Source organism: Oncorhynchus clarkii, chromosome 4 (genome assembly GCF_045791955.1).
Source record: "Oncorhynchus clarkii lewisi isolate Uvic-CL-2024 chromosome 4, UVic_Ocla_1.0, whole genome shotgun sequence".
NCBI classification, from domain to species: Eukaryota; Metazoa; Chordata; class Actinopteri; order Salmoniformes; family Salmonidae; genus Oncorhynchus; species Oncorhynchus clarkii.
In genome coordinates, this window is record NC_092150.1 from 19,330,232 (window position 1) to 19,356,008 (window position 25,777).

The window sequence follows — 25,777 nt, forward strand, 5'->3', positions numbered from 1 at the left end:
GGCAGATCAGACCACAGGCTATGCTTCATGCATGCACACACACGCCGACAATAACACAGAGTATCATCAGAAAACATCCTCCTCAATTGTAAATCCTGCCTGAGGGGAAAAGCAGTGTGGGGATTGCATTTCCTGGAGCTCCGGCTCCCTGTTTACATCTCCACGGGAAGATTGAGGAGAGAGCGAGAGGAGGAAAGGAAGGTGGTGGGGGGGGGTTCTAATCATTCACCAATGACAGGATATTGACATGACCAACTTCTGCATCACCACATTCAGGGTGGAACAGAACCAGAAGGGAATCTCTCACAGACGGATAATTAGAGGGGGATAAGGGAAATATGATGCGCAACACAAATCTGTTTACTAACGCATATGGACATATGAACAACACTTTAACCTCAACACAAACCTACCTGAAACACAAATTGTTTACTGCCTTAGATGGACTCCTATAGCGATAGTAAACAAACATGTAACTTGGGGGACAGGGACATGACGCCCCCCCCCCCCCCAATACTAGAAACACGTACATTTGACCCCATCCCCAATATTATACCATGATCAGTTTGATGGATTTGAAAACCTTTTCAGACTGTAAAGCACCAGGCAGCTGCTGGTTTTATGTGGCTTTAAAACTGACTCAGTTCCTCATTTTCTACAAAACTAAAGTATACTGAACAAAAATGACAACAGCTCTGGTGGACATTCCTGCAGTCAGCATGCAAATTGCACGCTCCCTCAAAAATTCTGATATCTGTGGCATTGTGTTGTGTGACAAAACTGCACATTTTAGAGTGGCCTTTTGTAGACCCCAGCACAAGGTGCACCTGTGTAATGACCGTGCTGTTTAATCAGCTTCTTGATATACCACACCGGTCAGGTGGAGTAATTATCTTGGCGGGGGGGAGATGTTCACTAACAGGGATGTAAACACATTTGTGCACAACATTTTAGATAAATACATTTTTGTGCATATGGAAAAATTCTGGGATCTTTTATTTCAGCTCATGAAACCAACACTTTACATGTTGCGTTTATATTTTTGTTCAGTATATGATTGGATCCCCAACCACCAAATATGCTTTCGGTTGTGCCCGGGCCCCAGAGGCAGCCGACTGACATATTGCTTTGATCTGCAGTAACAGTTCAGGGGCACGCACTTGCTCTCTCTCTTTGTGGTGTTTGCTGAGGAGAGGTAGCTACAGGGATCATAATTAAGGGCGTGCTGTAGAAAATATGTCTGGGATGGTTCTGGCACCATAGATCCAAAATCCATACAACCACTATAGGCTTTCATCAAAACATGTTAAAAATGCAAATGAGGTTGATGCCACAGATCAGAATGTTTAGCTTAAAATGTTGAAAAATGTATTTCTTCACATTATAAGCACACCAATGCGCACACAGCAGTGGCTGTTGAATAATGAAAGAATGTTGATTTGAAAAGTAATAGAACATGAAAGAAATGCTGGTTACAATGGCATAAGGAAGTGTTTATAAAAAAATCCCTCAACATTTCTATGGTCTGACTTTGGCAAGGCTACTTCGAAAGGTAGGCCGCTAAGACGTGCCTCAGAAAATGACAAAATCTCCAGGTTTTAAAACAATTACATTTTATGGTTAAATAGTTTAAAAATGCTGACTGCCTCCTCTCAGATTGCAAGGTGGGTGATGGGTGTGGTCAGTGCACAATAGTAACTGGCCTTTCTCTTCGCTCGTGAAAACAGAAACAAAAGGATTGGGTCTCTATCGGACCTTATGAAGCTATGCCATCGTAAATACAGAATCTTATGCATTCTAAATGACTGCCCATTCGGAAAAGGAAAATGCAAGAAATACATTTACTCTGAGCTGCGCTTCTATAGATTGGTCGAAGATGGAAGGCTGGGTTGCCCAGCAGAGATCTCCCTTGTCCTGAATATTTCTGGGAGGATACGTTGTAGTCTGTCGTCTTGTGGTAAAATGGCTACGTTGTAGTACCGTCGTGTGGTAGAACGGATACGTTGTAGTACCCGGTCTTTCCGAAGAGATTGTTCATCCTTTCCTAGGTCACGCACGTTTACAGCGGCTGCTTATAACTCGACGTCTAGGATGTATCACTTCTTTACTGAATAAGAGTTCAAAGTTCATACCAAGTTGCCATACTATAAGCTCATGCTATATTCTGGCTGGTATCGTCGAAATTCATCCTTCCAGCGTTTCAATTGTCACCTCCACGTTGAAATTCACCCTTCTAATTCACCCTACACATGGACATCAGTCCTCACGTCTTTCGGGAACACAATGTTCATTTCGTTCAACCATTCGCAACCATAGCTCACGCTGAGGTTGGCTTAGTTCACCGTCAATTGGGTCACGGGGGCTCTTATAGAAATGGAGAAAAGGGGTTGGTTCATCATTTCCAACCAATGCCTATTCACATGGGCGTGGCCACTGATTGAGCATTTTTTTCTTATGAAAACAATTCTCTCGTTTTATAAACTAAAACTACATTTAATCTTTTCACAAATAGTTTCATATTTAAAAATTTAAGTTGATTCTATGTGAATCTGATAACTAGAATGTGTAGACTTTCCAAGATACAGCTTGTGTCATCCTATCATCAGTAATAATGTCTCAGACGACAACTGATCGGACATCATACTCTTTAAGTACCAACGGATACTTTCAACTGGTTGGATTACCTAAAGATTGTTATTTTCCCCAACCTTTTGATGTTACAATACTCTCTCTATGTTAACAAAGGGCTTTCCAAGAGTCCATTCTGTAGAGTGGCGAGAAAAAGGGCGAAAGGTATTTATGGGGGAGGGGGTGTCATAAACCACCCCTAACCTGGCAACGTCATGACACTAGCTATACATATTGCCACATAGTAAATAAATAATTTAGCTAATAAAAAATAAATCTGGTTAATAAGCTAACCCAATCATTGTTAAGGCCATCCATTTTTTTCATATTATAATGATATTTGGTCATGTGATTATGGCAGGGTTCAAAGATAGGAGAGAGGAGAGAAAGAGAGAGCACCTCTCACGTTGAGGCAGGGAGTGGATGAACAGGTGATCAGGTGAGAATTTTAGTTATAAAATCACTATCAGTTCAACTCATCTTCACTGACTGTAGCCCAAGTGCTATAACAAATGTTGTTGCCTGCATTTTGATTTCATTTGGTTGTCATGGAGATTGAAGACGTGGCTGCGCTTAACAATGACACAAAGCAGATTGAACTGTTGCCGTCTGTCATATCCACCAGGAGAAGCTGGATACCATAGATAGGAAAACAATATACCCAAACTTCATTTCTGGCAGTGACCCGCATAAACAGGTATTTGGTGCATTTAAGTGAATTGAGGCTGTAGAGCTGACCCCACTCTGTACCACTATATGCCCACCTTTGTATAAGGTTATTAACTGTTTTGCATGTGTATGTGTTTTACTTTATGGTGAATGATGAGTTGCTATGTATTTTTTTAATATATTGCTTGAGCATGTTGAAGTCTACTGCTTGATCCATAATGAAGCATTAGGTTTTGACGGTCACTGAATTATTTTATGAATTAATACAGCAATTAAATTATGTAACCAAGTAAGAAGTTTCTGGACTCAGACTGCCTCGACTCCATTTAAATTAACTAGGTATAAGAAATTAGTTATGCAAGACCATATACTAGACAAGCGTAGTAAAGAGTACACAAATATAATAATTGGTTGACATTTAAATGTCGCTAAAGGGGTGGGGTGGTGACTTTCTGAACTTAAGAGTAAGAACACAGTTTAAAGTAATATAGAAACATTGGTGTTGGACCACCATAGAGGGGTGTTGACACCGGAACTCATATCCAGCAAAGTTACAGCGTTGCACACAGACCTACATAGCAAGGACTATACTACAACGTATGATAAGATCTTCCATCCAAGAAGAGCTCCCACAAACAATTCCATCTAAAGGCCCAGCTTAGAGGTTGTAAAGCCAGTGTACCCAGTAGAGTGAGCTGGCTGGCTCAGGGCTAACCCCTGCATGTTAGCGGCTGAGGAATTGGATTGTGTTTTAAGCGCCGGACTGGGCCTTAGACACAGCAACAGGGAGTCTAATCCGGTTTGGGCCAGGAATGTGATTATTATCGCCATGGACCAGGCTGGGGCTTACCCCCATTCCAGAGACGCAGCCTATGTTAAGATGCTTTAAAATGTGATTATTCTACTTTTATCACTTCTAGTGAAGTGCACTCGCAAACATAGGCTGCCCCCACCCCACCGCAAAGCCGGCCAAGCATGGCAGTCCAAACGCACAATGCAATCTGGAGGAGGGCATACCAGTACACACACACACAAGCCAGGGCAAGAGCACAGGGGCTGTAACAACCCGAAGGAGACAGCCACGCAAGGGGACATTTGTCACGAGCGAGGAAAGCAGTGAGGGCAACAGGGCTGTAGGTTTGGAGACCATGGGCAAGATTAAAAATATCCTGGTGAAGGAGGCTGTGAGATTAGAGTGTGTGTGGTTGTCCCTGTGATTGATGTCTCTTTCTAAAAAGCAAGGTTATTACTTACAAGGGTCCAAAAGGGCAGTACAATGATTACTCCCAGCTTCAGAAACAAATAAAAAAAATGGACAATGAAAGCAGAAGGCCTGACATGCTCCCTCTGGACCCTGACTCCTATCTGCTAAACAACGAAGGTAGCTTTCTGGCTAGTTAGACCCAGCTGGGCCACAGCCTAACCCTGGGCACTACCAGTCCAGTCTGGGAGGGCTTCCTGCCATAGATCTCTGAGGTTTTCAATGAGCTCCAAGATGAGATGTTTTGTTGCTCAAGTCTTTCTCCTGCCTTGTGTGTATGAAGGGAGAGAGTACAGCTAATTCTCTTGTCTGGTCTCTGCAGTGCCTGTGTTCTGGCAGGTCTGGGGCCTGTGCCGGGGTTGGCCAATCAAAAGCCCCCTTGCCTAGCCGCTTTGTTCCAGTCCAGTGCTCTGCTCAGGGGTGCGGTTACACCCCCCACCCACACAGCCACTGCTGAATACTGATGGAGGCACTGCTCCACTTCTAACCCCCCTCCTCACACACTCCCACACATACTGCTTGTACCCTCACTGACACACACACATACAAACATCCTCATCATGCTCTGCTTTCTCTCTTTCATCATCCTCCACTTTGTCCTTTTCTTTCTCCACACACACACACACACACACACACACACACACACACACACACACACACACACACACACACACACACACACACACACACACACACACACACACACACACACACACACACACACACACACACACACACACGTTCAGGAATAAGGTATGCAGACAACAAAAGGCCAACCCCCACAAACAAAGCATGCAATCATTTATGAACAAATAAAACAGAAATCTACCCCCACACATACACATCACTCAGAGAGAACAGCCAGATGGGCGGTAACAGGTGTCTCTTCTTGCAATCTTCAGGTCTCTGAATAATAAGAGGAACAGCTCTTTTAGGTAGCACAATATAAATGCTGTAGTTCTTTCACTTCTCTGAGGATTTGAGAAGTAATGAATTCTAACCAGGAGCTCAAAAAATATATTTTTTTACATACTCACTTGCAGCAATGGCAAAGTCAAATGTTCAACATTATTTGGCCTTAGCATTTCATCTAGTTGGCACTCACTGAAATTGCTTTTAGTGAAATAAATGTTTTTTGGGGGCAGAACCAGTCTCGTGTGTTAGTCCTCCATAACTGGGACGTATGAACCCAGGATGGGGAGAGGTGTATGGTGTGCATACCCTGCATAGAATGTGTGTGTTCATGATGGGGAATTAGAGACTGTCCCAATTCCCCAACCCCATATTCACTTGAAAACCAGCCGGTGTGGCCCCCCACAAAAATCCATATCACCTGTGACCCGTGGCCTGCACTCAGACCCTCAATAGCTGTGCCCCCCCCCCGCGGGGTTGGTGGGGCACTGGGCCCTCCGGCATGCTAATGAGCAGCCCTGACATCTGCTGGCTGTGTGTGTGTCAAGCTCCACATTTAATTTGATCAAAAAAACAAAGCAGATGAGACCATTGAAGCCACTAAAGATATCTGTGTGTGTTTTAAGACTTGTGTATGGGTGAGTAGGAGAGCGAAAGACATGGGAAATCTTTATTTTAAAACGGGTGTGCAATCTTTAGTGCATTGACGAGTGGATGTCAGCTTTGGCTAGAGAAAAGTGAAGATGGCACCCTTGTGTGTGTATGTGTGTGTGTGTGTGTGTGAGAGAGAGAGAGAGAGAGAGAGAGAGAGAGAGAGAGCGATTGAGTAGGGGTGGGTGGGAGTTTGATTAATGGGCGATACAGGGGACCAGGGATTAAGGCCCGCACCCCCAGTTGTAGGCTTTAGAGAAAAAGGCTGGGGTCTGTACTATTAATTCAAGTGGCCTTAATAATACCTGTGCATCCTCTGCCCCGACACTCCCACCACGGCATCAGATCTGGGAGGAAATGCATTGATAAAGCGAAACAAGCTGGGTGTGTGTGTGTGAGATCGTGCACCTGTGAATCAAGGCCAAACTTCTTGTATTGTCTATAGGTTTGAGATTTTACTCCCATATTGCCAAATTTAGCAGCAGTGGCGACAAGCTGTTCCGTGGGTTCTACTTACAGCAGCAATAGTTTTATCCATCATCTGCCATTTGCTTATCTGTGTTAGTCACTCACAACCAAATGTATGCAAATACACCTGGGTTTAAACACCTGGTGCTGGTAACAGGGGCTTGAAAGATGAGAGATCATGCTGTAAGTGCTACAGTACCGCATGGACTGTAAGCACATTCACTTTATTAAACCCACAGGAGTAGTTTATTGGGGGAGATAATTACATGCACGAGCCCAAATTACCACATCAGTAATTTAAGTTCCATCCAAATCAGCCGAAAATTCCAGCCGAAAACCTACTAACGCCAAGGTCCTCTGATACTACTAGTCTTGTGCGACTCGACATCCCTGTGTTTTGAGACATATCCAGGGTTGACAGGTGTTGCTCGAAGTTTGAGCAAAAAAAACAACTGATTCAATAAATGAATGCTTAAAACAAATGTGCTGTGCAAAGCCTATATATGAAGGGCCTACATGTATAAACTTTCACAGTGAATGCTTTTGTTTATAGGTTGCGACAATGAATTGAACATCGCCAAATGCACAAGTAAAAAAAGTGTATATTTAATGCAACCCTTGCTGTTAATAGATCGCAAAGCAGCAATTCAACTAAGGTAAACTTTTTGAAATGACAAGTTCACTATCATCCATAACACATGCATCTCAAGTGAAAGTGCGCTGTTTAGCACACATCTGAAGGCTGGGGGAATTTTAGGACGTCTTCCACTGCGGATGGCTAAAATATTCTAATGATTATGATCACACTTCCTTCATTCAAATATTATGGCGACGCTACACCAAAGACGGTTTGGTGCGATTTAGAAACTTGGGAAGCCAAGCTCAGTGTAACCTGTTATTGCCTGGACATGTTGAAATATCTTCACGCCCAGAATGAAGGGGTAATACTTACATAACCAACATTCTCTAGTAATACTAGTCCTGTGTGAATAGGGCTTTAAAACCATTCAAATTATAACACCTTAATTGCATAGGAATCAAGGTAAAATAGCGTAAACTTACAATTGTCACCATAACTTGGAATATACTTAGTTTATTAAAGAAATATATGAAGGAGAAATATTCTACTTTAAGCATTTCAGTTTGAGAGAGCATCTCACATCATAATCTCCAGTTTAAATCTTCCAATCTGACACATACACTACCGTTCAAAAGTTTGGGGTCACTTAGAAAAGTCCTTGTTTTATTTTTAAAAAGGCCATTAAAATAACATAAAATCGATCAGCAATACAGTGTAGACAATGGTAATGTTGCAAATTACTATTGTAGCTGGAAACAGCAGCTTTTTTAATGGAATATCTACATAGGCGTACAGAGGACCATTATCAGCAACCATCACTCCTGTGTTCCAATAGCATGTGTTAGCTAAGCCAAGTTTATAATTTTAAAAGTCAAATTGATCATTAGAAAACCATTTTGCAATTATGTTAGCACAGCTGAAAACTGTTCTTATTAAAGAAGAAATAAAACTGGCCTTTAAAAAAAATATATATATATATATTTTTTTTTTGTTACTTTAGACATGTTGAGTATCTGGAGCATCAGCATTTGTGGGTTTCTTTTACAGGCTCAAAATGGCCAGAAACAAAGTACTTTCTTTTGAAACTCATCAGTCTATTCTTGTTCTGAGAAATGAAGGCTATTCCATGTGAAAAATTGACAAGAAACTGAAGATCTTGTACATTGCTGGGTACTACTCCCTTCACAGAACAGCGCAAACTGGCACTAACCAGAATAGAAAGAGTGGGAGGCACCAGTGCACAACTGAGGAAGAGGACAAGTACATTAGTGTGTCTAGTTTGAGAAAGAGACGCCTCAAGTCCTCAACTGGCAGCTTCATTAAATAGTACCCGTAAAACACCAGTCTCAACATCAACAGTGAAGAGGTGCCTCTGGGATGCTGGCCTTCTAAGCAGACTTGCAAAGAAAAAGCCATATCTCAGACTGGCCAATAAAAAGAGAAAAGATTAAGATGGGCAAAAGAACACAGACACTGGGACAGAGGAAGATTGGAAAAAAGTGTTATGGTCAGACAAATCTAAGTTTGAGGTGTTTGGATCATAAAGAAGAACATTCGTGAGATGCAGAAAAAATTAAAAGATGCTGGTGGAGTGCTTGATGTCATCTGTCAAGCATGGCGGAGGCAACATGATGGTCTGGGGGTGTTTTGGTGGGGCTCAAGTGGGAGATTTGTACAGGGTAAAAGGGATCTTGAAGAAGGAAGGCTATCACTCCATTTTGCAACGCCATACCCTGTGGACGGCGCTTAATTGGAGCCAAGTTCCTCCTACAACAGGACAATGACCCCAAACACAGCTCCAAACCAAGCAATAACTATTTAGGGAAGAAGCAGTCAGCTGGTATTGTGTCTATAATGGAGTGGCCAGCATAGTCACTGGATCGCAACCCTATTGAGCGGTTGTGGGAGTAGCCCATCAAGCCAATCCAATTTGTGGGAGGTGCTTCAGGAAGCATGGGGTGAAATCTCTTCAGATTACCTCAACAAAATTGACAACTAGAATGACAAAGGTCTGCAAGGTTGTAACTGCTACAAATGGAGGATTCTTTGACGAAAGCTAAGTTTGAAGGACACTATTATTTCAATTACAAATCATTATTTATAACCTAACCTCTTGACTATATTTCCTATTCATTTTGCAACTAATTTCATGTATGTTTTCATGGAAAACAAGGACATTTCTAAGTGCCCCCAAACCTTTGAACAGTATTGTATCTACAGTGCCTTCAAAAAGTATTCATACCCCTTGACTTAATCCACTTTGCTGTGTTAAAGCCTGAAATCAAAATGGATGTAAAAAAATCTACACACAATACCCCATGACAAAGTGAAAACATGTTTAGACATTTTTTTAAATGTTTTGAAAATTAAAACAGAAATCTCTTATTTACAGTTTAAGTCAGAAGTTTATATTAGAGGTCGACCGATTATGATTTTTCAACGCCAATACAGATTATTGAAGGACCAAAAAAAGTAGATACCGATTAAAATCGGCCGATTTTAATATATTTGTAATAATGACAATTACAACAATACTGAATGAACACTTATTTTAAGTTAATATAATACATCAATAAAATCAATTTAGTCTCAAATAAATAATGAAACATGTTCAATTTGGTTTAAATAATGCAAAAACAAAGTGTTGGAGAAGAAAGTAAAAGTGCAATTTGTGCCATGTAAAAAAGCTAATGTTTAAGTTCCTTGTTCAGAACATTTTTTTATTTTATTTTACCTTTATTTAACCAGGCAAGTCAGTTAAGAACAAATTCTTATTTTCAATGACGGCCTAGGAATAGTGGGTTAACTGCCTGTTCAGGGGCAGAACGACAGATTTGTACCTTGTCAGCTCGGGGGTTTGAACTTGCAACCTTCCAGTTACTAGTCCAACGCTCTAACCACTAGGCTACCCTGCCTCCGCCACATGAGAACATATGTAAGCTGGTGGTTCTTTTTAACATGAGTCTTCGATATTCCCAGGTAAGAAGTTTTAGGTTCTAGTTATAGGACTATTTCTCTCTACACCATTTGTATTTCATATACCTTTGACTATTGGATGTTCTAATAGGTACTTTAGTATTGCCAGGATAATCTCGGGAGTTGATAGGCTTGAAATCATAAACAGCGCAGTGCTTGAAGTATTGCGAAGAGCTGCTGGCAAATGCAGTAAAGTGCTGTTTGAATGAATGCTTACGAGCCTGCTGCTGCCTACCACCGCTCAGTCAGACTGCTCTATCAAATCAGACTTAATTATAATAACACACAGAAATACGAGCCTTAGTTCATTAATATGGTCAAATCTGGAAACTTTTATTCTTTCAGTGAAATACAGAACCGTTCCGTATTTTATTTAATGGGTGGCATCCATAAGTCTAAATATTGCTGTAACATTGAAGGTTGTGCAATGTAATGTCATAATTACGTAAAATTCTGGCAAATTAGTTCGCAACGAGCCAGGCGGCCCAAACTGTTGCATATACTCTGACTCTGCGTTCAATGAACGCAAGAGAAGTGACAATTTCCCTAGTTTAATATTGCCTGCTAACATGAATATCTTTTAACTAAATATGCAGGTTTAAAAAATATATACTTCTGTGTATTGATTTTAAGAAAGGCATTGATGTTTATGGTTAGGTACATTCGTGCAACGATTGTGCTTTTTTCGCAAATGCGCTTTTGTTAAATAATCCCCCGCTTGGCGAAGTTGGCTGTCTTTGTTAGGAAGAAAGGGTCTTCACACAGTTCGCAACGAGCCAGGCGGCCCAAATTGCTGCACACTAGTTAAAATAAATGCATGTTAGCATGCAATACTAACTAAATATGCAGGTTTAAAAATATATACTTGTGTACTGATTTTAAGATAGGCATTGATGTTTATGGTTAGGTACACATTGGGGCAACGACAGTGCTTTTTTCGCGAATGAGCTTGTTAAATCACCCGTTTGGCGAAGTAGGCTGTGATTCTATGATAAATTAACAGGCACCACATCAATTATATGCAACGAAGGACAAGCTAGATAAACTAGTAATATCATCAACCATGTGTAGTTAACTACTGATTATGTTAAGATTGATTGTTTTTTATAAGATACGTTTAATGCTAGCTAGCACCTTACCTTGGCTCCTTGCTGCACTCGGATAACAGGTAGTCAGCCTGCCACGCAGTCTCCTTGTGGAGTGCAATGTAAATCAGCCATGATCGGTGTCCAAAAATGCCGATTACCGATTGTTATGAAAACTTGAAATCAGACCTAATTAATTGGCCATGCCTCTAATTGTTATGTTTGGAGGAAAAAGGGGGAGGCTTGCAAGCCGAAGAGCACCATCCCAACCGTGAAGCACGGGGGCGGCAGCATCATGTTGTGGGGGTGCTTTGCTGCAGGAGGGACTGGTGCACTTCACAAAATAGATGGCATCATGAGAAAGAAAAACTAAGTGGATTTATTGAAGCAACATCTCAAGACATCAGTCAGGAAGTTCAAGCTTGGTCGCAAATAGGTCTTCCAAATTAACAATGACCCCAAGCATAGTTCCAAAGTTGTGGCAAAATGGCTTAAGGACAACAAAGTCAAGGTATTGGAGTGGCCATCACAAAGCCCTGACCTTAATCCTATAGAAGATTTGTGGGCTGAACTAAAAAAGCGTGTGCGGGCAAGGAGGCCTACAAACCTGACTCACTTACACCAGCTCTGTCGGGAGGAATGGGACAAAATTCACCCAACTTGTTGTGGGAAGCTTGTGGAAGGCTACCTGAAACATTTGACCCAAGTTAAACAATTTAAAGGCAATGCTACCAAATACTAATTGAGTGTATGTAAACTTCTGACCCACTGGGAATGTGATGAAAGAAATAAAATCTGAAATAAATAACTCTACTATTATTCTGACATTTCACATTCTTAAAATAAAGTGGTGATCCTAACTGACCTAAAACAGGGATTTTTTACTAAGATTAAATGTCAGAAATGGTGAAAAACTGAGTTTAAATGTATTTGGCTAAGGTGTATGTGAACTTCCTGACATCAACTGTAAGTATTCACACCAACATTTCCCATTATTCTTTTCAAAATTCAACAAAGTCTGGTTTGTGGCTTATGCCTGCCCATACCATAACCCCACCGCCACCATGGGGCGTGGTTCAATGTTGACATCTTTCTGGAAGATTCACTTGAAGCCAAGTTTCAACCTCTTGGCAGAGGCAACCAGGTTTTTGGCTAAAATGTCCTGGTACTTGCAAAGTTCATGATGCCGTTGATCTTAAAAGGAAACTCCAAAACTATATTTTGGTATTTGCTTTAGAGGTTGACCGATTAATCGGAATGGCCGATTAATTAGGGCTGATTTCAAGTTTTCATAACAATCGGAAATCGGTATTTTTTTTATACCTTTATTTAACTAGGCAAGTCAGTTAAGAACACATTCTTATTTTCAATGACGGCCTAGGAACGGTGGGTTAACTGCCTCGTTCAGGGGCAGAACGACAGAGTTTCACCTTATCAGCTCGGGGATCCAATCTTACAACCTTACAGTTAACTAGTCCAATGCAATAACGACCTGCCTCTCTCTCGTTGCACTCCACAAGGAGACTGTCTGTTACGCGAATGCAGTAAGCCAAGGTAAGTTGCTAGCCAGCATTAAACTTATCTTATAAAAAACAATCAATCATAAACACTAGTTTACACATGGTTGATGATATTACTAGATATTATCTAGCATGTCCTGCGTTGCATATAATCTGATTGAGCATACAAGCATACAAGTACCTAAGTATCTGACTGAGCGGTGGTAAGCAGAAGCAGGCGCGTAAACATTCATTCAAACAGCACTTTTTGCGTTTTGCCAGCAGCTCTTCGTTGTGCGTCAAGCATTGCACTGTTTATGACTTCAAGCCTATCAACTCCCGAGATGAGGCTGGTGTAACCGAAGTGAAATGGCTAGCTAGTTAGCGCGCGCTAATAGCGTTTCAAACGTCACTCGCTCTGAGCCTTCTAGTAGTTGTTCCCCTTGCTCTGCATGGGTAACGCTGCTTCGATGGTGGCTGTTGTCGTTGTGTTGCTGGTTCGAGCCCAGGGAGGAGCGAGCAGAGGGAGGGAAGCTATACTGTTACACTGGCAATACTAAAGTGCCTATAAGAACATCCAATAGTCAAAGGTTAATGAAATACAAATGGTAGAGGGAAATAGTCCTATAATTCCTGTAATAGCTACAACTTCTTACCTGGGAATATTGAAGACTCATGTTAAAAGGAACCACCAGCTTTCATATGTTCTCATGTTCTGAGCAAGGAACTTAAACGTTAGCACATATTGCACTTTTACTTTCTTCTCCAACACTTTGTTTTTGCATTATTTAAACTAAATTGAACATGTTTCATTATTTACTTGAGGCTAAATGGATTTTTATTGATGTATTATATTAAGTTAAAATAAGTGTTCATTCAGTATTGTTGTAATTGTCATTATTACAAATAAATAAAATCGGTATCAGCGTTGAAAAATCATAATCAGTCGACCTCTTAATTTGTTTCATTAGTGCACTGTTGAGTCCCACAATTTTTTGCATGTCAGCAAGTTTTCAAGATATAACTTTCAAAATACAGAAAGTGTCTCAGTCAGTTGAAGTGTTCTGTAGAATGGGATGGGGATCCAGTTCGGTGTCTCACACAATTAGGAACTCTTTCCTTCTCCTCTGCACACTGATGAAGTGGTTGGAACCTTTGCAGTCTTCTCAGACACACTGCCAGTCTTAGAACAGAGACGCATCCCGCGGCTGCATGCACAAGGGCACACCATTCATATCATGAGACATCCAGGCTCTAGCCTGAGCAAACAATTCCTCCCCCTTCTACGTTGGCACTGGCAATGACAAATTGTTGCTATGGAGCAAGCACACCGTGGTAACATAATAGTCTTGCAATAGTTTTTGCCGACATTGTATTCCAAAACTTTCATTTCAGGTTTTATTTGAGCTGGGAACGACAGGGTCTACACAGCACCAACACCGTGCAAATGCAATTGCTTGTTTAGCACATGACAGTAATGTGAACATTTCAAATAGACTTTTACTGAAGTGTTCCTTTTTTACCCGAATATGTACACAAATGTGAGTTATGTGACCATGGGTTGAGAATATGTTTTTTTCTTCTCCATATACCAATTTCTATTACCATGGGAAATTGGGATTTGGGAAAAAGATTTTGGCCTATTGCAGTCATAAAAAGGTACCCACCAGGGTTAGTTGTTTTCATGCTGGGAAATATGCATTCCATTACACACAATAGCTAGGTTTGAATACAAATGGAGACCGATTTTTTTGGTGAATATTCTAAAATATGCATAAAGAATATTCACATTTTCCCCACGAGAGGTGTTTCCATGAAACTGACTTATTGAGGACAAAATGCTGTGTGTGATGACGTAGTGCACATAAAAAGTACTTTTGCAAACACCAAGAAATTCAATGTGTTTCCATCTACCGATGGCTGCCAAAACTTTTGCGATAAATTGTAAACTTGCCCAATCTGTTTTTGCCGCATGCTCTCTAGACATTTCTCTGGTAAAGTTGACAGGGTAGGTTATAAGATATGGATAAGAACAATATCATTTTTATTTGATAACTTGCAGCCAAGCATCGATCATCATCTCACCAGCATTCAAATAATACCATCAATATTTATAGGAAATTGGCATCAAGCTCATCATCAAACTCTTTTGGTGTGGGTCGGGTGGTCCGACCCTAGTTAAGTACTTCTCTCTACGCGTAGTCTGACCTTGATCTTAAGCATGACAATAGCATGCTATTCACCCGCTATTTGTTTTAGGTGGAGATCAAAGAAATGAATGTGCGTCTACAGATACACCCCATTTGATTTCTAGAATGTTTAATTTATATGCCTGGAGTTTTTCACTGTATATATATATATATATATATATATATATATATATATATATATATATATATATATATATATATATATATATATATATATATAAAAAAAAAATTGTATTAGCCACTATCGGTAGCCACCGTCAGTTATACCCGCATGCATTTATAACCGTGTTACTTTCCTTACACTTTGCACCATTATATATTGTTTGTTTACGTTTCCTCTGTCACGTTCGTGTGGCTGTTCCTGAGGATCGCTAGCAATAGTGGTTCATAGTAGGCTAACGTATTACAAGTTGTGAAGTTATTTGGGACTTGTAGCATATTTGAATCATTATGGAACGCAGACCATATGTATCAGTTTAAACCTGGAGCACGGTTCATGATGACTGGACTGTTGTCACAGTTCCACGATAAGTGAGGAATATTAAGGTAGATTTATAGACTACTGTTCAAACCATATTCTACACTTTTCTCACCTTCCAATATGTCATGGCTGGAACAGTTGAATATGGTAATTTTCAGGATGAATCAAACCAGTGTATTTTTGATAAACCAATATATTTTGTGTAAAGGCGTTCCAAACCTGTTTTTTAATTATTCATAAATACTTTCCGAGCCCCAAATAATAGAGTATTTTTGAATGCACCAATTGGTGCTGAAAAGGAGACGAATGTGTGTATTGACATGGCCTTCTCTCATTGATCCCTAATGTTATGAACGTTCTCTCCATATACTCTAGTAAGTTATATATATATTTTTTAAGATGTCTTTATATAAATGTACTGAAACCCCTATTGAATGACAACTCCATGAGGAAAAACACAGCAAGTGGGAGGGTTTTCACCAGGTGAATTACATTTATTCAAGTGCGTGCAAGGGAACAACATTACGCACCGGCATAAGGTAATGAATGCCTTGATCACACCGATAGTGTTTTTGCACAAAATAGTATACAGGATCACCTGGATGTGTATGCAACAAAAGTTCAACATTCACCTTCTGCTACCATTTCTGTCAAGTCGTCTACACATACAGTTTGAGCATACATTCGATAAATCCAAAGTATGCACCACACAGAACACACTGCAACAGCAATGCTACAAGGCAAACGCAGCGCTCCACTGGAAATTAATTACTTCTGGTGTACCAAAATGCAATGAAGCTGTCGATCACACCGGTCAGCATCATTGCTCAAAATAGAATGCAGCATCATCTGCACATGTATGCAACAAAGGTTCAACTTCTGCTACCATTTCGGTCAAGCCATCTATGCATACAGTTTGACGCATAGGTTCGATAAATCCAACGTATAGACAAGAGTAAACGCACTGCAACTGCGTCTGCCACGCTGCAAGGCAAACGCAGCGTTTCATTGGACATTAACGTAATTCTAGTGTACTAAAATGCAATGACACTGTCGGTGTGTTCGATGCTTATGCCTGAAAAATAACTACTGAGAAGTGCGTAGGAAAGGCGTGCGTATAAAAAGCGTACATTTCCTAAGTCTGAATCAGGCCCTTAATGCTTTCCCACGTTGTGGTTGTACAATTTGGCATATCATCCCGTGACTCCAAGTGATGGTTTACGCCACCAATTTTCATGCAATTAATTTTACAGACACAAAAAGAAACAATGTCAAACGAAATTGTACCGACACTTCATGTTTCCATAACACCTGTCGTGTTATGTTATTTATTAATACGCCATTACTATACTTGCATAACAACTGGATGGAAACGTGGTTATTAAGGCACAACACAGACCTACTACATGGGTTGCAGGCCTTGAATCGCAAGCCAGTACCAGCTCTACCCCTCAGTATATTCTGGATACTCAGGTAAATACTTAACTTAAGTATTTTATTGTCAATAGGATCATGTAGACAGCCGTACTTATCGTTGTCAAATAAACTATAAATTCCATTGACAACAAATCATAGACAGGCAGTTCTGATTTCGAAAGTTAATTATCTTAAATGTTTCAACATTGGACATGAACCAAATCTACCCCCAGTTCCTGTATCATGTCTGCAAAGTCCCTCAACTTCTTCAATGTCATCATATGGGGCTCCCTGTAAGAGTAATCACTACACTGTATGCATTACGTTGACGGGCTTGTATACTTGTAGCTACAGTAAAATAGCCATCCGTTCTACATTTCCCACCTGCCTTGCAATCCAAATCATGCGATTCTGTATTGAACAGAACAAATATTGTAATTGTGTCACCGACAGTTTGATGCAAATACTTGGAAATGAGCATGATTCTTTTCCACTTTAATTAATAACCAGTGAAATCGCAGTCAACAAACGGCATAAAAATGTATGGGCACAACAAGTAGCTAAGCATAATACCGGTGGTTAGGCATAAATAGGCCCTAATTTATGTCTGGTTTAGTAATCAAATTGCCCCAGGGGGTCTGCTTAATTCAGATTTGAAACTAAATGTGACGATAATTTTTTTTGATGGAAGTGACATGCTGAAAACATAAAAACCTGATGCAATACAAAGTAACGATGTCTGCTCATTGTATAACTAGATACAATCTAACTGGCACACGCAGACAAACAAGTTAAATACAGAAAATTATCTAGTGATTCTCCGAATATGACATTAAATCCACTTACTGAATGTCTGGATTGTGGAAACATCATGTCAATTCCTTGTTTATTGTTTTCCTTCCCAAATACGATGAATGATGAGTGTTCAAAATGTAGCCCCCCAAAAATATTGGCTTGTTGTTCCCCTCTTTGTCCGTATTTGCAAACTCGAATCTAGCCAATAATCACACGAGTTGACCAGCTCACTAGCGAACGCTAGTTATTGTCCCCAAAATTGGTGATGCAGCTGGCGTCAGCTAGCTAATCAATATCTCTTGTTTGTCCAGGTGTATATCACTCGACAAAAGTAGCCCAGTAGCTACCAGCTGGAATCTCGTTTTCGTTGGTGATGAAATACAAACCTCAACCATTTGAATGGTCCTTTCTTAATTTTTCAAAGGCTGTCGCTCAAAATGATTAATCGCTGTTGCTAACGTTAGTTTTCAGTTTATAGGTAACGTAACTAGTACACTAGCTAGCTAAATATAATATGCATATAACTACAAATGTTATGGATAACGCTAGGTCTTTTCCTGGTTTCTTTTGTTCGGTCTTCTTTCGCCGTGTGTTCTCGCCAACGCAACAAAGCCAGCTAAAGCTATATGTCCGCTAACACACAACGCTTCAGAGGGAAAACTGCTCGAATTCGCAAAAATAACAAAATGGACCTCTGTATTCGCTTAAATTGAATTCCTCCCGTTTATTAACAACTAGTGCTGGTAAACAAACAGTTGGCGCATAAAAACTAAAGCTTAAATCATTAACAAATCTTACAGTAAACTTTAAAGTATACACTTGCTCAGCGTCTGTCAAATATGTCCCTAGCCTAAATCCGAATTTGTGGCGGAGGTTGGAGTCCACATTCCATTCCTGAGGCAAGTTGCGACGTTACAAAACGCCCCACAAAGATATCCACCGTACAGAACAAATCATATTCTTATGCCAATTGGAATAGAACGCAGTGGGTGTTAAAAGAAAATGTATTTCTATCTGAAACGTTCTACGTTGCACTTCTCAACATGCCCAAAACGTCATCCCAGAAATGTAATGGCTGAAGAACTAGCGCCCCTCGTGGAAGGGAACACAAATTCCACCTTGAATGAGTACACTAGCTGCATTTAATTTCTGTTTTCTATCGTTTCCCACTGTGGTATCAACAACAAATGTCAACCACATAAAATGTATCAAGTTTGTCTTCTGGATGATTTTTTGTTTCAATCATAAAGCCTCATTAAAAGGTGCTGTATTTCAAAAGCTAATTGTTCAGAAATGAGTTCATAATATACAGACAGAACACCAGCAGAGTATAGGAACACATTTTATTCCAATTTAAAACAGATACTTTTTCTTTAAAGGAGAAGGCTATGAAAATCATTTTCATGTTTGAATGAGGTTCAGGCAACAGTGGTTGAAATGAAACATACAAAAGAGAAATATGGCTAAAATACTGTAAATCAATACCCATTAGGTCCCTTTTCTGGAGGGCTTCGCATTAATACAGTTTATCCCCCTCCCCCCACCCAAACCAACACATGCAATTAAAATGTGATTTCTTTCAAAACAGCAGTTTATCATTAAATACAGAATAAAATTCACCTTTTTTATTTATTTATTCATCTTAATCACATACTTAGTGTTTATTTGTTTTAAAAAGTGGACCATGAAATACATAAGTCCTTATGATTTTTCATAACATTGGCACTTGTTAAGAGTCTGGCTCTACAAAGAAAGGGGATTGGCACATTCATTATTGTACATAATTTACATTTGGTATACTTAAGAAAAAAATACATTACTTTCAATTTATACACCACTACACAAAGTTTATTTAACCTCTTATTTAAAAATCTATCATAGTAAGTGCTCCTAAATACAAGAGTTCAGGTAATGCATCAGCCTTACAAAAGAAACAAAAAGATGCAATAAGAGCTTTTAGCATTTCTGTGCATCCATCACATCAGTATGGATCTCAAGAAAAAGCATTCACCATCAAAAGTGTATACACATCTCATAGTACCAACAAAACGTGCTTGAATGAACATGTAAGTTGCATGAATGCAGGAAGTCCCATTGCTGCAGCGCAGGTTCAGTGCATTGACCCGTGAGAAAGAAAGGATTAAAGATCAAGTAAGAGGAGACAACAGCTGATATTCTAAAAAACACCATATTCATTAATTCACCGATGAATCCAACTGCTACAGTATTTTACTCTTTCGGTACCTTCACTTGGCAAAGCATTAAAATAAATAAAGTTTAACAGGCTTATTTCAAAATGAACTGTATGGAAAAATGGTGGCAACTGTTTGTATATACTGTAGTGCTAGTCAGTCTATGGCATGGACTTGCCTCTAGTAGTGTATCCCTTCCTCAATCCCCACTGTGCTGGTTTTAGTGACGACAGTACTTATTCCGTGTTCTCTTACTAGCTATTGTAATGTTCAATTAGTGTGCTGTAGAGGGTGCACATGACACATAGCTACATACACACTGTCCATAGTCCACATGTGGAGAAAACCAATGTACTTGGTTTAAACTGACACTGACTGTATGCTCAGAAAACCCATGGTAGCATTCTCATATCTGCCAACAGCAGGGAGGGAGGCCTGTGCCAGACATTTGTACAGTGTTTTTTAGAGTGAAGCAACCACACAGCACATCATACACCTCAAAACCACTGGATCACAAGCTGATGCAGATACCTACAGTAGAGAGCAAAATGTGTACAATTTAACTAAATTAATGCAAATCCACTGGGGGGTTACAAGCATGAAGAGAGCCCAGCATGAGTGTCATGTGTAGAACTAAACCCTACTCTACCTAAGAAAGTAAACCACAGGTCAAAGGGGATGGAGTGTGCTTCTTGAGGTAACAGAGCAGCAGAGAAGCAGTAACCACTAAAACAATTCAAAAACAAGCTGCCTTGTTGGTGGTGATCTGAAGTACCACTGGCAACATCTCAGTCCAGCCTGCCCTGGCAAGAGACTTTCGTACTCCTGAGAGAGAAATTAAAACTTGCCTACAAGCTCAACAAGTTAAACCAAAAACATCCGTTCAGACATATGCAATCACGACAAAAAGTCTGTTCAAATTTAGTTGAAAGCCTCATCTGCAGTTGTACAGGAAGCATTCATATTTCTGCTTTTTATGTACAGTTCACAAATAATGTGGTATATAAAGTATTAGGTGTGGGACCATTAATTAACAAAGAAAGGCCTTCAAATACAAGTTGTGCAACACCAAACATCCCTGACAACTCAGAAGCTGCCTTCACGACAAGGCCGCATCCACCGTGGGTTGGCCAAATGACAAGGTATTACAAAATGTCCAACATGTTTCAACATTTTTAAAACACTGTGGCACTTAAGTCCAAAAAAAGGTCATACTTTTCCACCTTCAGTGAAAGCAACATTTATAGATATTTCCATGAATTGCACAAACCATTTAACAACTGGGGTAGAGAATGTAGAGGAAAGGTAAAAGTTGGACCTTTCAGCCAGGCTAGTATACAGTGGACATTAGTTAAGGGGGACTGAAAAGTATACCCAAGCCAACATTATGGGCAAAACATTCTTAGGTTGCAATTCAATGTAATTGTAAACACACAGCAAGATCTTAAACAGAGCACAAACTTCACTTTGCCCATTATTTTTGGCACCAAAAATACAAGATATGAAAAACAAGTCTGCATTCATGATAACTCTCTAAAGTGTTAAGTTTCACCTAACCGCTTTCACCCAACGCTCTCTGGAGTGCAAATAGCACTGTGGCAATCATATGTCTTCCAGTCATGGTCTTTCTTAGTATATAAATGTCAAGCATAGAAACATGACTAGTAGGGCACATAAAACACAAACCATCCACAACAATGGACTAAAGCCAAGCTGAAGACATGAATGGCAGGTGGGAACGGAAGAGCACACTAAAGATTGGCTGAGGCAGGTAGCTATGCGATCCCCTCGTGGTTTTACTAGGCTCTGCTCAGGCCCAAACTGGCTGGTCAAAGTTTACAGGCAAATAGCCAGCAGAATTCATCCTCCAATGATCACCAACTGGCATCCCTGGACAGTTTGCACTCAACCTGTGGCAATGGCCTTCCCCTTGGCATCAACACACCCTAACACTGGCTCCCTGATTCATAACACTCACTTTAATTGCACCTATTGCTCTATATCATCCATAGAGTCCTTTAATTCTCTGTCAACTTTGCTAGTAGTAGCCCTTATAATGAAAAGTTATGAAAACTCACCTGAATTACGTTAAAGACAAAATAGCAATCTATCGACATATTGTTAGCTATGGAATCTTAACTATCAAGCAAAAGACAAGATATGGGATTAAAAACCAATACCAAACTAAAATCTTAAATGACAAAAATGCAAGCACAGACCAGTTAAATTCAACCACTGATGAGTCTCTTTTTTTCTATTTGCATAATGCAACAACCCAAAATGGAAAAGAATCTTCCCATTCTCAAGCATTTCAAAATTGAAGCAGAACATAACTGCAACTACAAAGTATGATGTCTCTAAAGAAAGGTAGATCACATGCCGATAAAATCATATTTTTTTAACAGCAGTATGGACCCCGTCTCTCCCAGTCTCCCATCTGATGGAGACACTTCTAGATGGAAGCAGGGAGGAAGAGTCAGATGAACAACATCTAGAGCTCTGGTCCATAAATTAGACAAATAAAAAAAATACTTATCTTATTTATCACTACCATTTCTCAAAATATTGGCCAAATAGGGGAAAAAATATCTAATACCTTTAGCAAAGAGAAGCTGTACTGACACCGTGTAGAGGACCAACTTGTGACTTAAGTTAGCTGGCAGCACTAAAGATTTCTTTATTACAACAAAGTATTGCTCCTTACTACTCCTTTATGTCATCTGTACAAGTACAGCAAGTTGTTTACCTTCATTGGAAGATAACCAAAATGTTAAAAAAAGTCACAGAAACACACTATCAAACAATTGTAATTAATTAGGCAATTGTCCAAAAGAAACGGTATAGTACGGCAAATATAAATGAGTTTTGCCTAAATTAATGTACCAAACTTTTCAATGCAACTATGAGAGAAGACACATGTAAATATACACATTTAGTTTCAGTCATCTCCATCACCCCATTCCCCAACAAGTTGATTTTGTTCATCGTATCTGAAAAGTTTTGGGGGATGTAACTGATACTGGCAACTTGATTGTATCTACAGCAAACAAAACATTTGGCAAATGGTACAGCATTTTAAGGAGTAAAAATCATGACAAATTAAATCTAAATAGTGCTGCAGTTTATTCATAATGTCGTTTTAAAATGTTACAAGATGCTGCCAATTCAACAAGGGGTTCTGTGAAAAATGTAAATTATGTTTTGTCTGACGGACAGGGGAGCAGTGGATTAAGGAGGAAACTTTAACAGTTTCCACTCATGTAGGTTACATCCTCTATTGGATAATTGTGACTTTCCTCTTGGAAATGAGAAACGCTGCGGTCTTGTTCATCTTTAATTAACATAATTGGGAAAGCGGTAGTAGCAATAGTAATAGTCAATAAACTCACCTAAAATAATTCTTAATATACACAGATCAATTTACTTTATCTCTCCCACCATTGCTCTGTCTATGTGTGAGCATCCACTTGATTGTAACACACACTTTTTATATTCAACAGTGCAAGGTGACTTCTAGCCTAGCGTGAGGTTTGGAAAAAACACACACCTCAAAGACCATGTATAGAGTTGAGCTTCCCCCCCACACCTCAGCACCACCCGCACCTGCTCCAACGATTCTATGCAGTTACCCACAACCCTCTGCAGACTGGTGGGTTACCAACCTACCTACCCACCCCCAAGCCCCCCTCCTTTAACAGGGGTGACCCAGAGACGCAAGCCACACCAGGTGACAAATGAGAGCTGTCAACCACCAAGTCAAGTCAGTGGAGGGATGCAGGCTGCAGTGGGCAGGGAAGAGAGGAGTGGGGGGAATGACTGGAGCTGGAAAAACACATCCAATTAAACCATAGACAAGGAGCAGGAGGATGTTGGGACCAGGGGTGAATAGAACCTGGAATATATTACGCATGTGTGATCAAGTGTGTGTGTGTGTGTGTGTGTGTGTGTAAATGCATGTTGGTGAATGTGTCTGCGTGTGTTAGTGCAGGTGTGTGTGTAGATGTGTACTCTGTGCTGTGTGTGAGGTTTCTCTCAATTTCTCTCTCTCACACCAGGTTGTACTCCTTCAGGTTGAGCTGCAGGATGGTGTCTTTGACAGCAGCGAACACAAAGCGGATGTTCTCTGTGTCCGTGGCGCAGGTGAAGTGGGAGTAGATGATCTTGTCGCTGTCAGGGTTCAGGTCCACAAACATCTTCAGGATAAACTCCCGGCCTGCCTGAGCGTCTCTCTGGGGCCCTAGGGGTACACACACACACACATTATCCCAAAGCTACAGGCAACAGGACACATCACTGTGTACCTGTGCTACCAACGAACACACAACACTTTAAATTGAAAGGACGACACGTTACATGATCTCAAAAGGTAAAAGCGATTTAAATCCTGAATGGTGTGAATTTGTATTACATTTCAGTTCATTGTCTAGCCACACGGTGTCACTAAATACTAACAAAAATACATTCAGGTCTGTTCATGCCACCTGTAGAGTTTGAAATTAATAATGTTCCAATAATAAATAAATAAATCATATGCATTATATTTTATCATTTGCCTCAGTAGCTGCCATGGTACTGGACATGGCCACATTAGCCAGTGCTGAGAGGTTCTAGGATAAAGGTAAAGAGTCGTTTACCATCAAACTCTGGGAAGTAGTCGACCAGGTGGGAGTAAGTGATCTTCTCCTCCAAGAGGTCCTTCTTGTTGAGGAACAGGATGACGGAGGAGTTCTGGAACCAGGGATATGTGATGATGGTCCGGAACAGAGCCTTGCTCTCCTCCATCCGATTCTGACAGAGAAAGAGGGAGGTAGAGCGATAGGGACAGAAAGGAGAAAGGAAAGGATGGTCAGAACTCGCTTTGTTCCTTTATTTGATCTATATAGGCTATGCACAAAGTAGTCTATTTTGCATAGATAACAAAATATAAATCACAGCGACTGTTCAAACAATAAACCAAAGAACTTTGAGGCCTTCGAGTCCACCCAAAAGGTATTTTGTTTAGAAGTAATATCTACGTGATTCCAGGCTATTTTGAAACGGTAAAAACAGCTGCTAGCAATGTGCTTTTTCTCCGTGAGCAAACATGATAAATGTTCTATTTTTGCTGATATGGGAGCAAATACATTCAACAGTATATCAAAACTGGAAAAATGTTGTAGGTTGCACTGGCAAGTATAAGAATATTTGCCAGGGTATATTATTTCATTATAAATCTGATTATTTCACATGGGGGAGATGTGAGAAGCAGTTTTTTAGCTGGCAGAGTAGCCTACAGCCAAATGGCAGGCACAAAATAAGGTAATGTAAAACAAACCTAAACTTTTATTACATGTAGCTATTATTCAAATATGCAATTGGTTTTCTTGCTTTGAAATTAGCCAACAGTGGTGATGTTTTAACGTGATTATTAGGTTAATGAAAAACAAACAGGTTTTCATTATTCTATATCATGCAAAAACATTTCAACATATGCTAATTAGTGTTAACATTTTGTTCTGTTCAATAATCTAAAAAACAACCAATTTATTGCTTTCATTTCATCTATTGGGCCAAAAAACTTGACAGTAAATGTTACTTATCCTATGAAGAAACAACCCCTTCTCTACTAGAGCAAACCCATATATTTGGTGGCAGGCAGCCCAGTGGTTAGAGCGTTGAGCCAGTAACCGAAAGGTTGCTAGATTGAATCCCCGAGCTGACAAGGTAAAAATCTGTTCTCCGGTAGGCCGTCATTGTAAATAAGAATTTGTTCTTAACTGACTTGCCTAGTTAAATAATAAAAACTTTGGTCATTCATGAGCTCATATTAATCCAAGATACTGCTTAATTTAATAACAGTTCTAACAAAATAGTGAATCTAGCCTAACAAAAAAAACAAGAATAATCTGGTTAGAAAACACATGGCCAATTGCCACTGCATACAACTCAATTCAGTGTCATTTTAAATTCCTGAC

At 40.0% G+C, this 25,777-nt stretch overlaps 2 protein-coding genes across 7 annotated transcripts in view; both read right to left on the reverse strand.

Moving 5' to 3' along the window:
- The window catches only part of LOC139406547 (TLE family member 5-like), a 37,945-nt gene extending 19,229 nt beyond the window's left edge, over positions 1–18,716 (reverse strand). The window contains exon 1 of one of the 4 annotated variants that reach the window (XM_071149244.1): positions 17,683–18,716. In XM_071149244.1, the coding sequence (XP_071005345.1) occupies positions 17,683–17,709 (27 nt within the window). In that variant the 5' untranslated portion in view covers positions 17,710–18,716. The remainder of the gene's footprint in view (positions 1–17,682) is intronic. The other 3 variants (XM_071149243.1, XM_071149245.1, XM_071149246.1) reach the window with 3 other exon arrangements.
- Positions 18,717–18,960: 244 nt separating this feature from the next.
- Positions 18,961–25,777, reverse strand: part of LOC139406548 (guanine nucleotide-binding protein subunit alpha-11-like) — a 78,896-nt gene continuing 72,079 nt past the window's right edge. For all 3 annotated transcript variants that reach the window (XM_071149249.1, XM_071149247.1, XM_071149248.1), the window contains 2 exons: positions 24,458–24,611; positions 18,961–24,060 (listed from right to left, as the gene is read on the reverse strand). In XM_071149249.1, the coding sequence (XP_071005350.1) occupies positions 23,870–24,060; positions 24,458–24,611 (345 nt within the window). In that variant the 3' untranslated portion in view covers positions 18,961–23,869. The remainder of the gene's footprint in view (positions 24,061–24,457; positions 24,612–25,777) is intronic.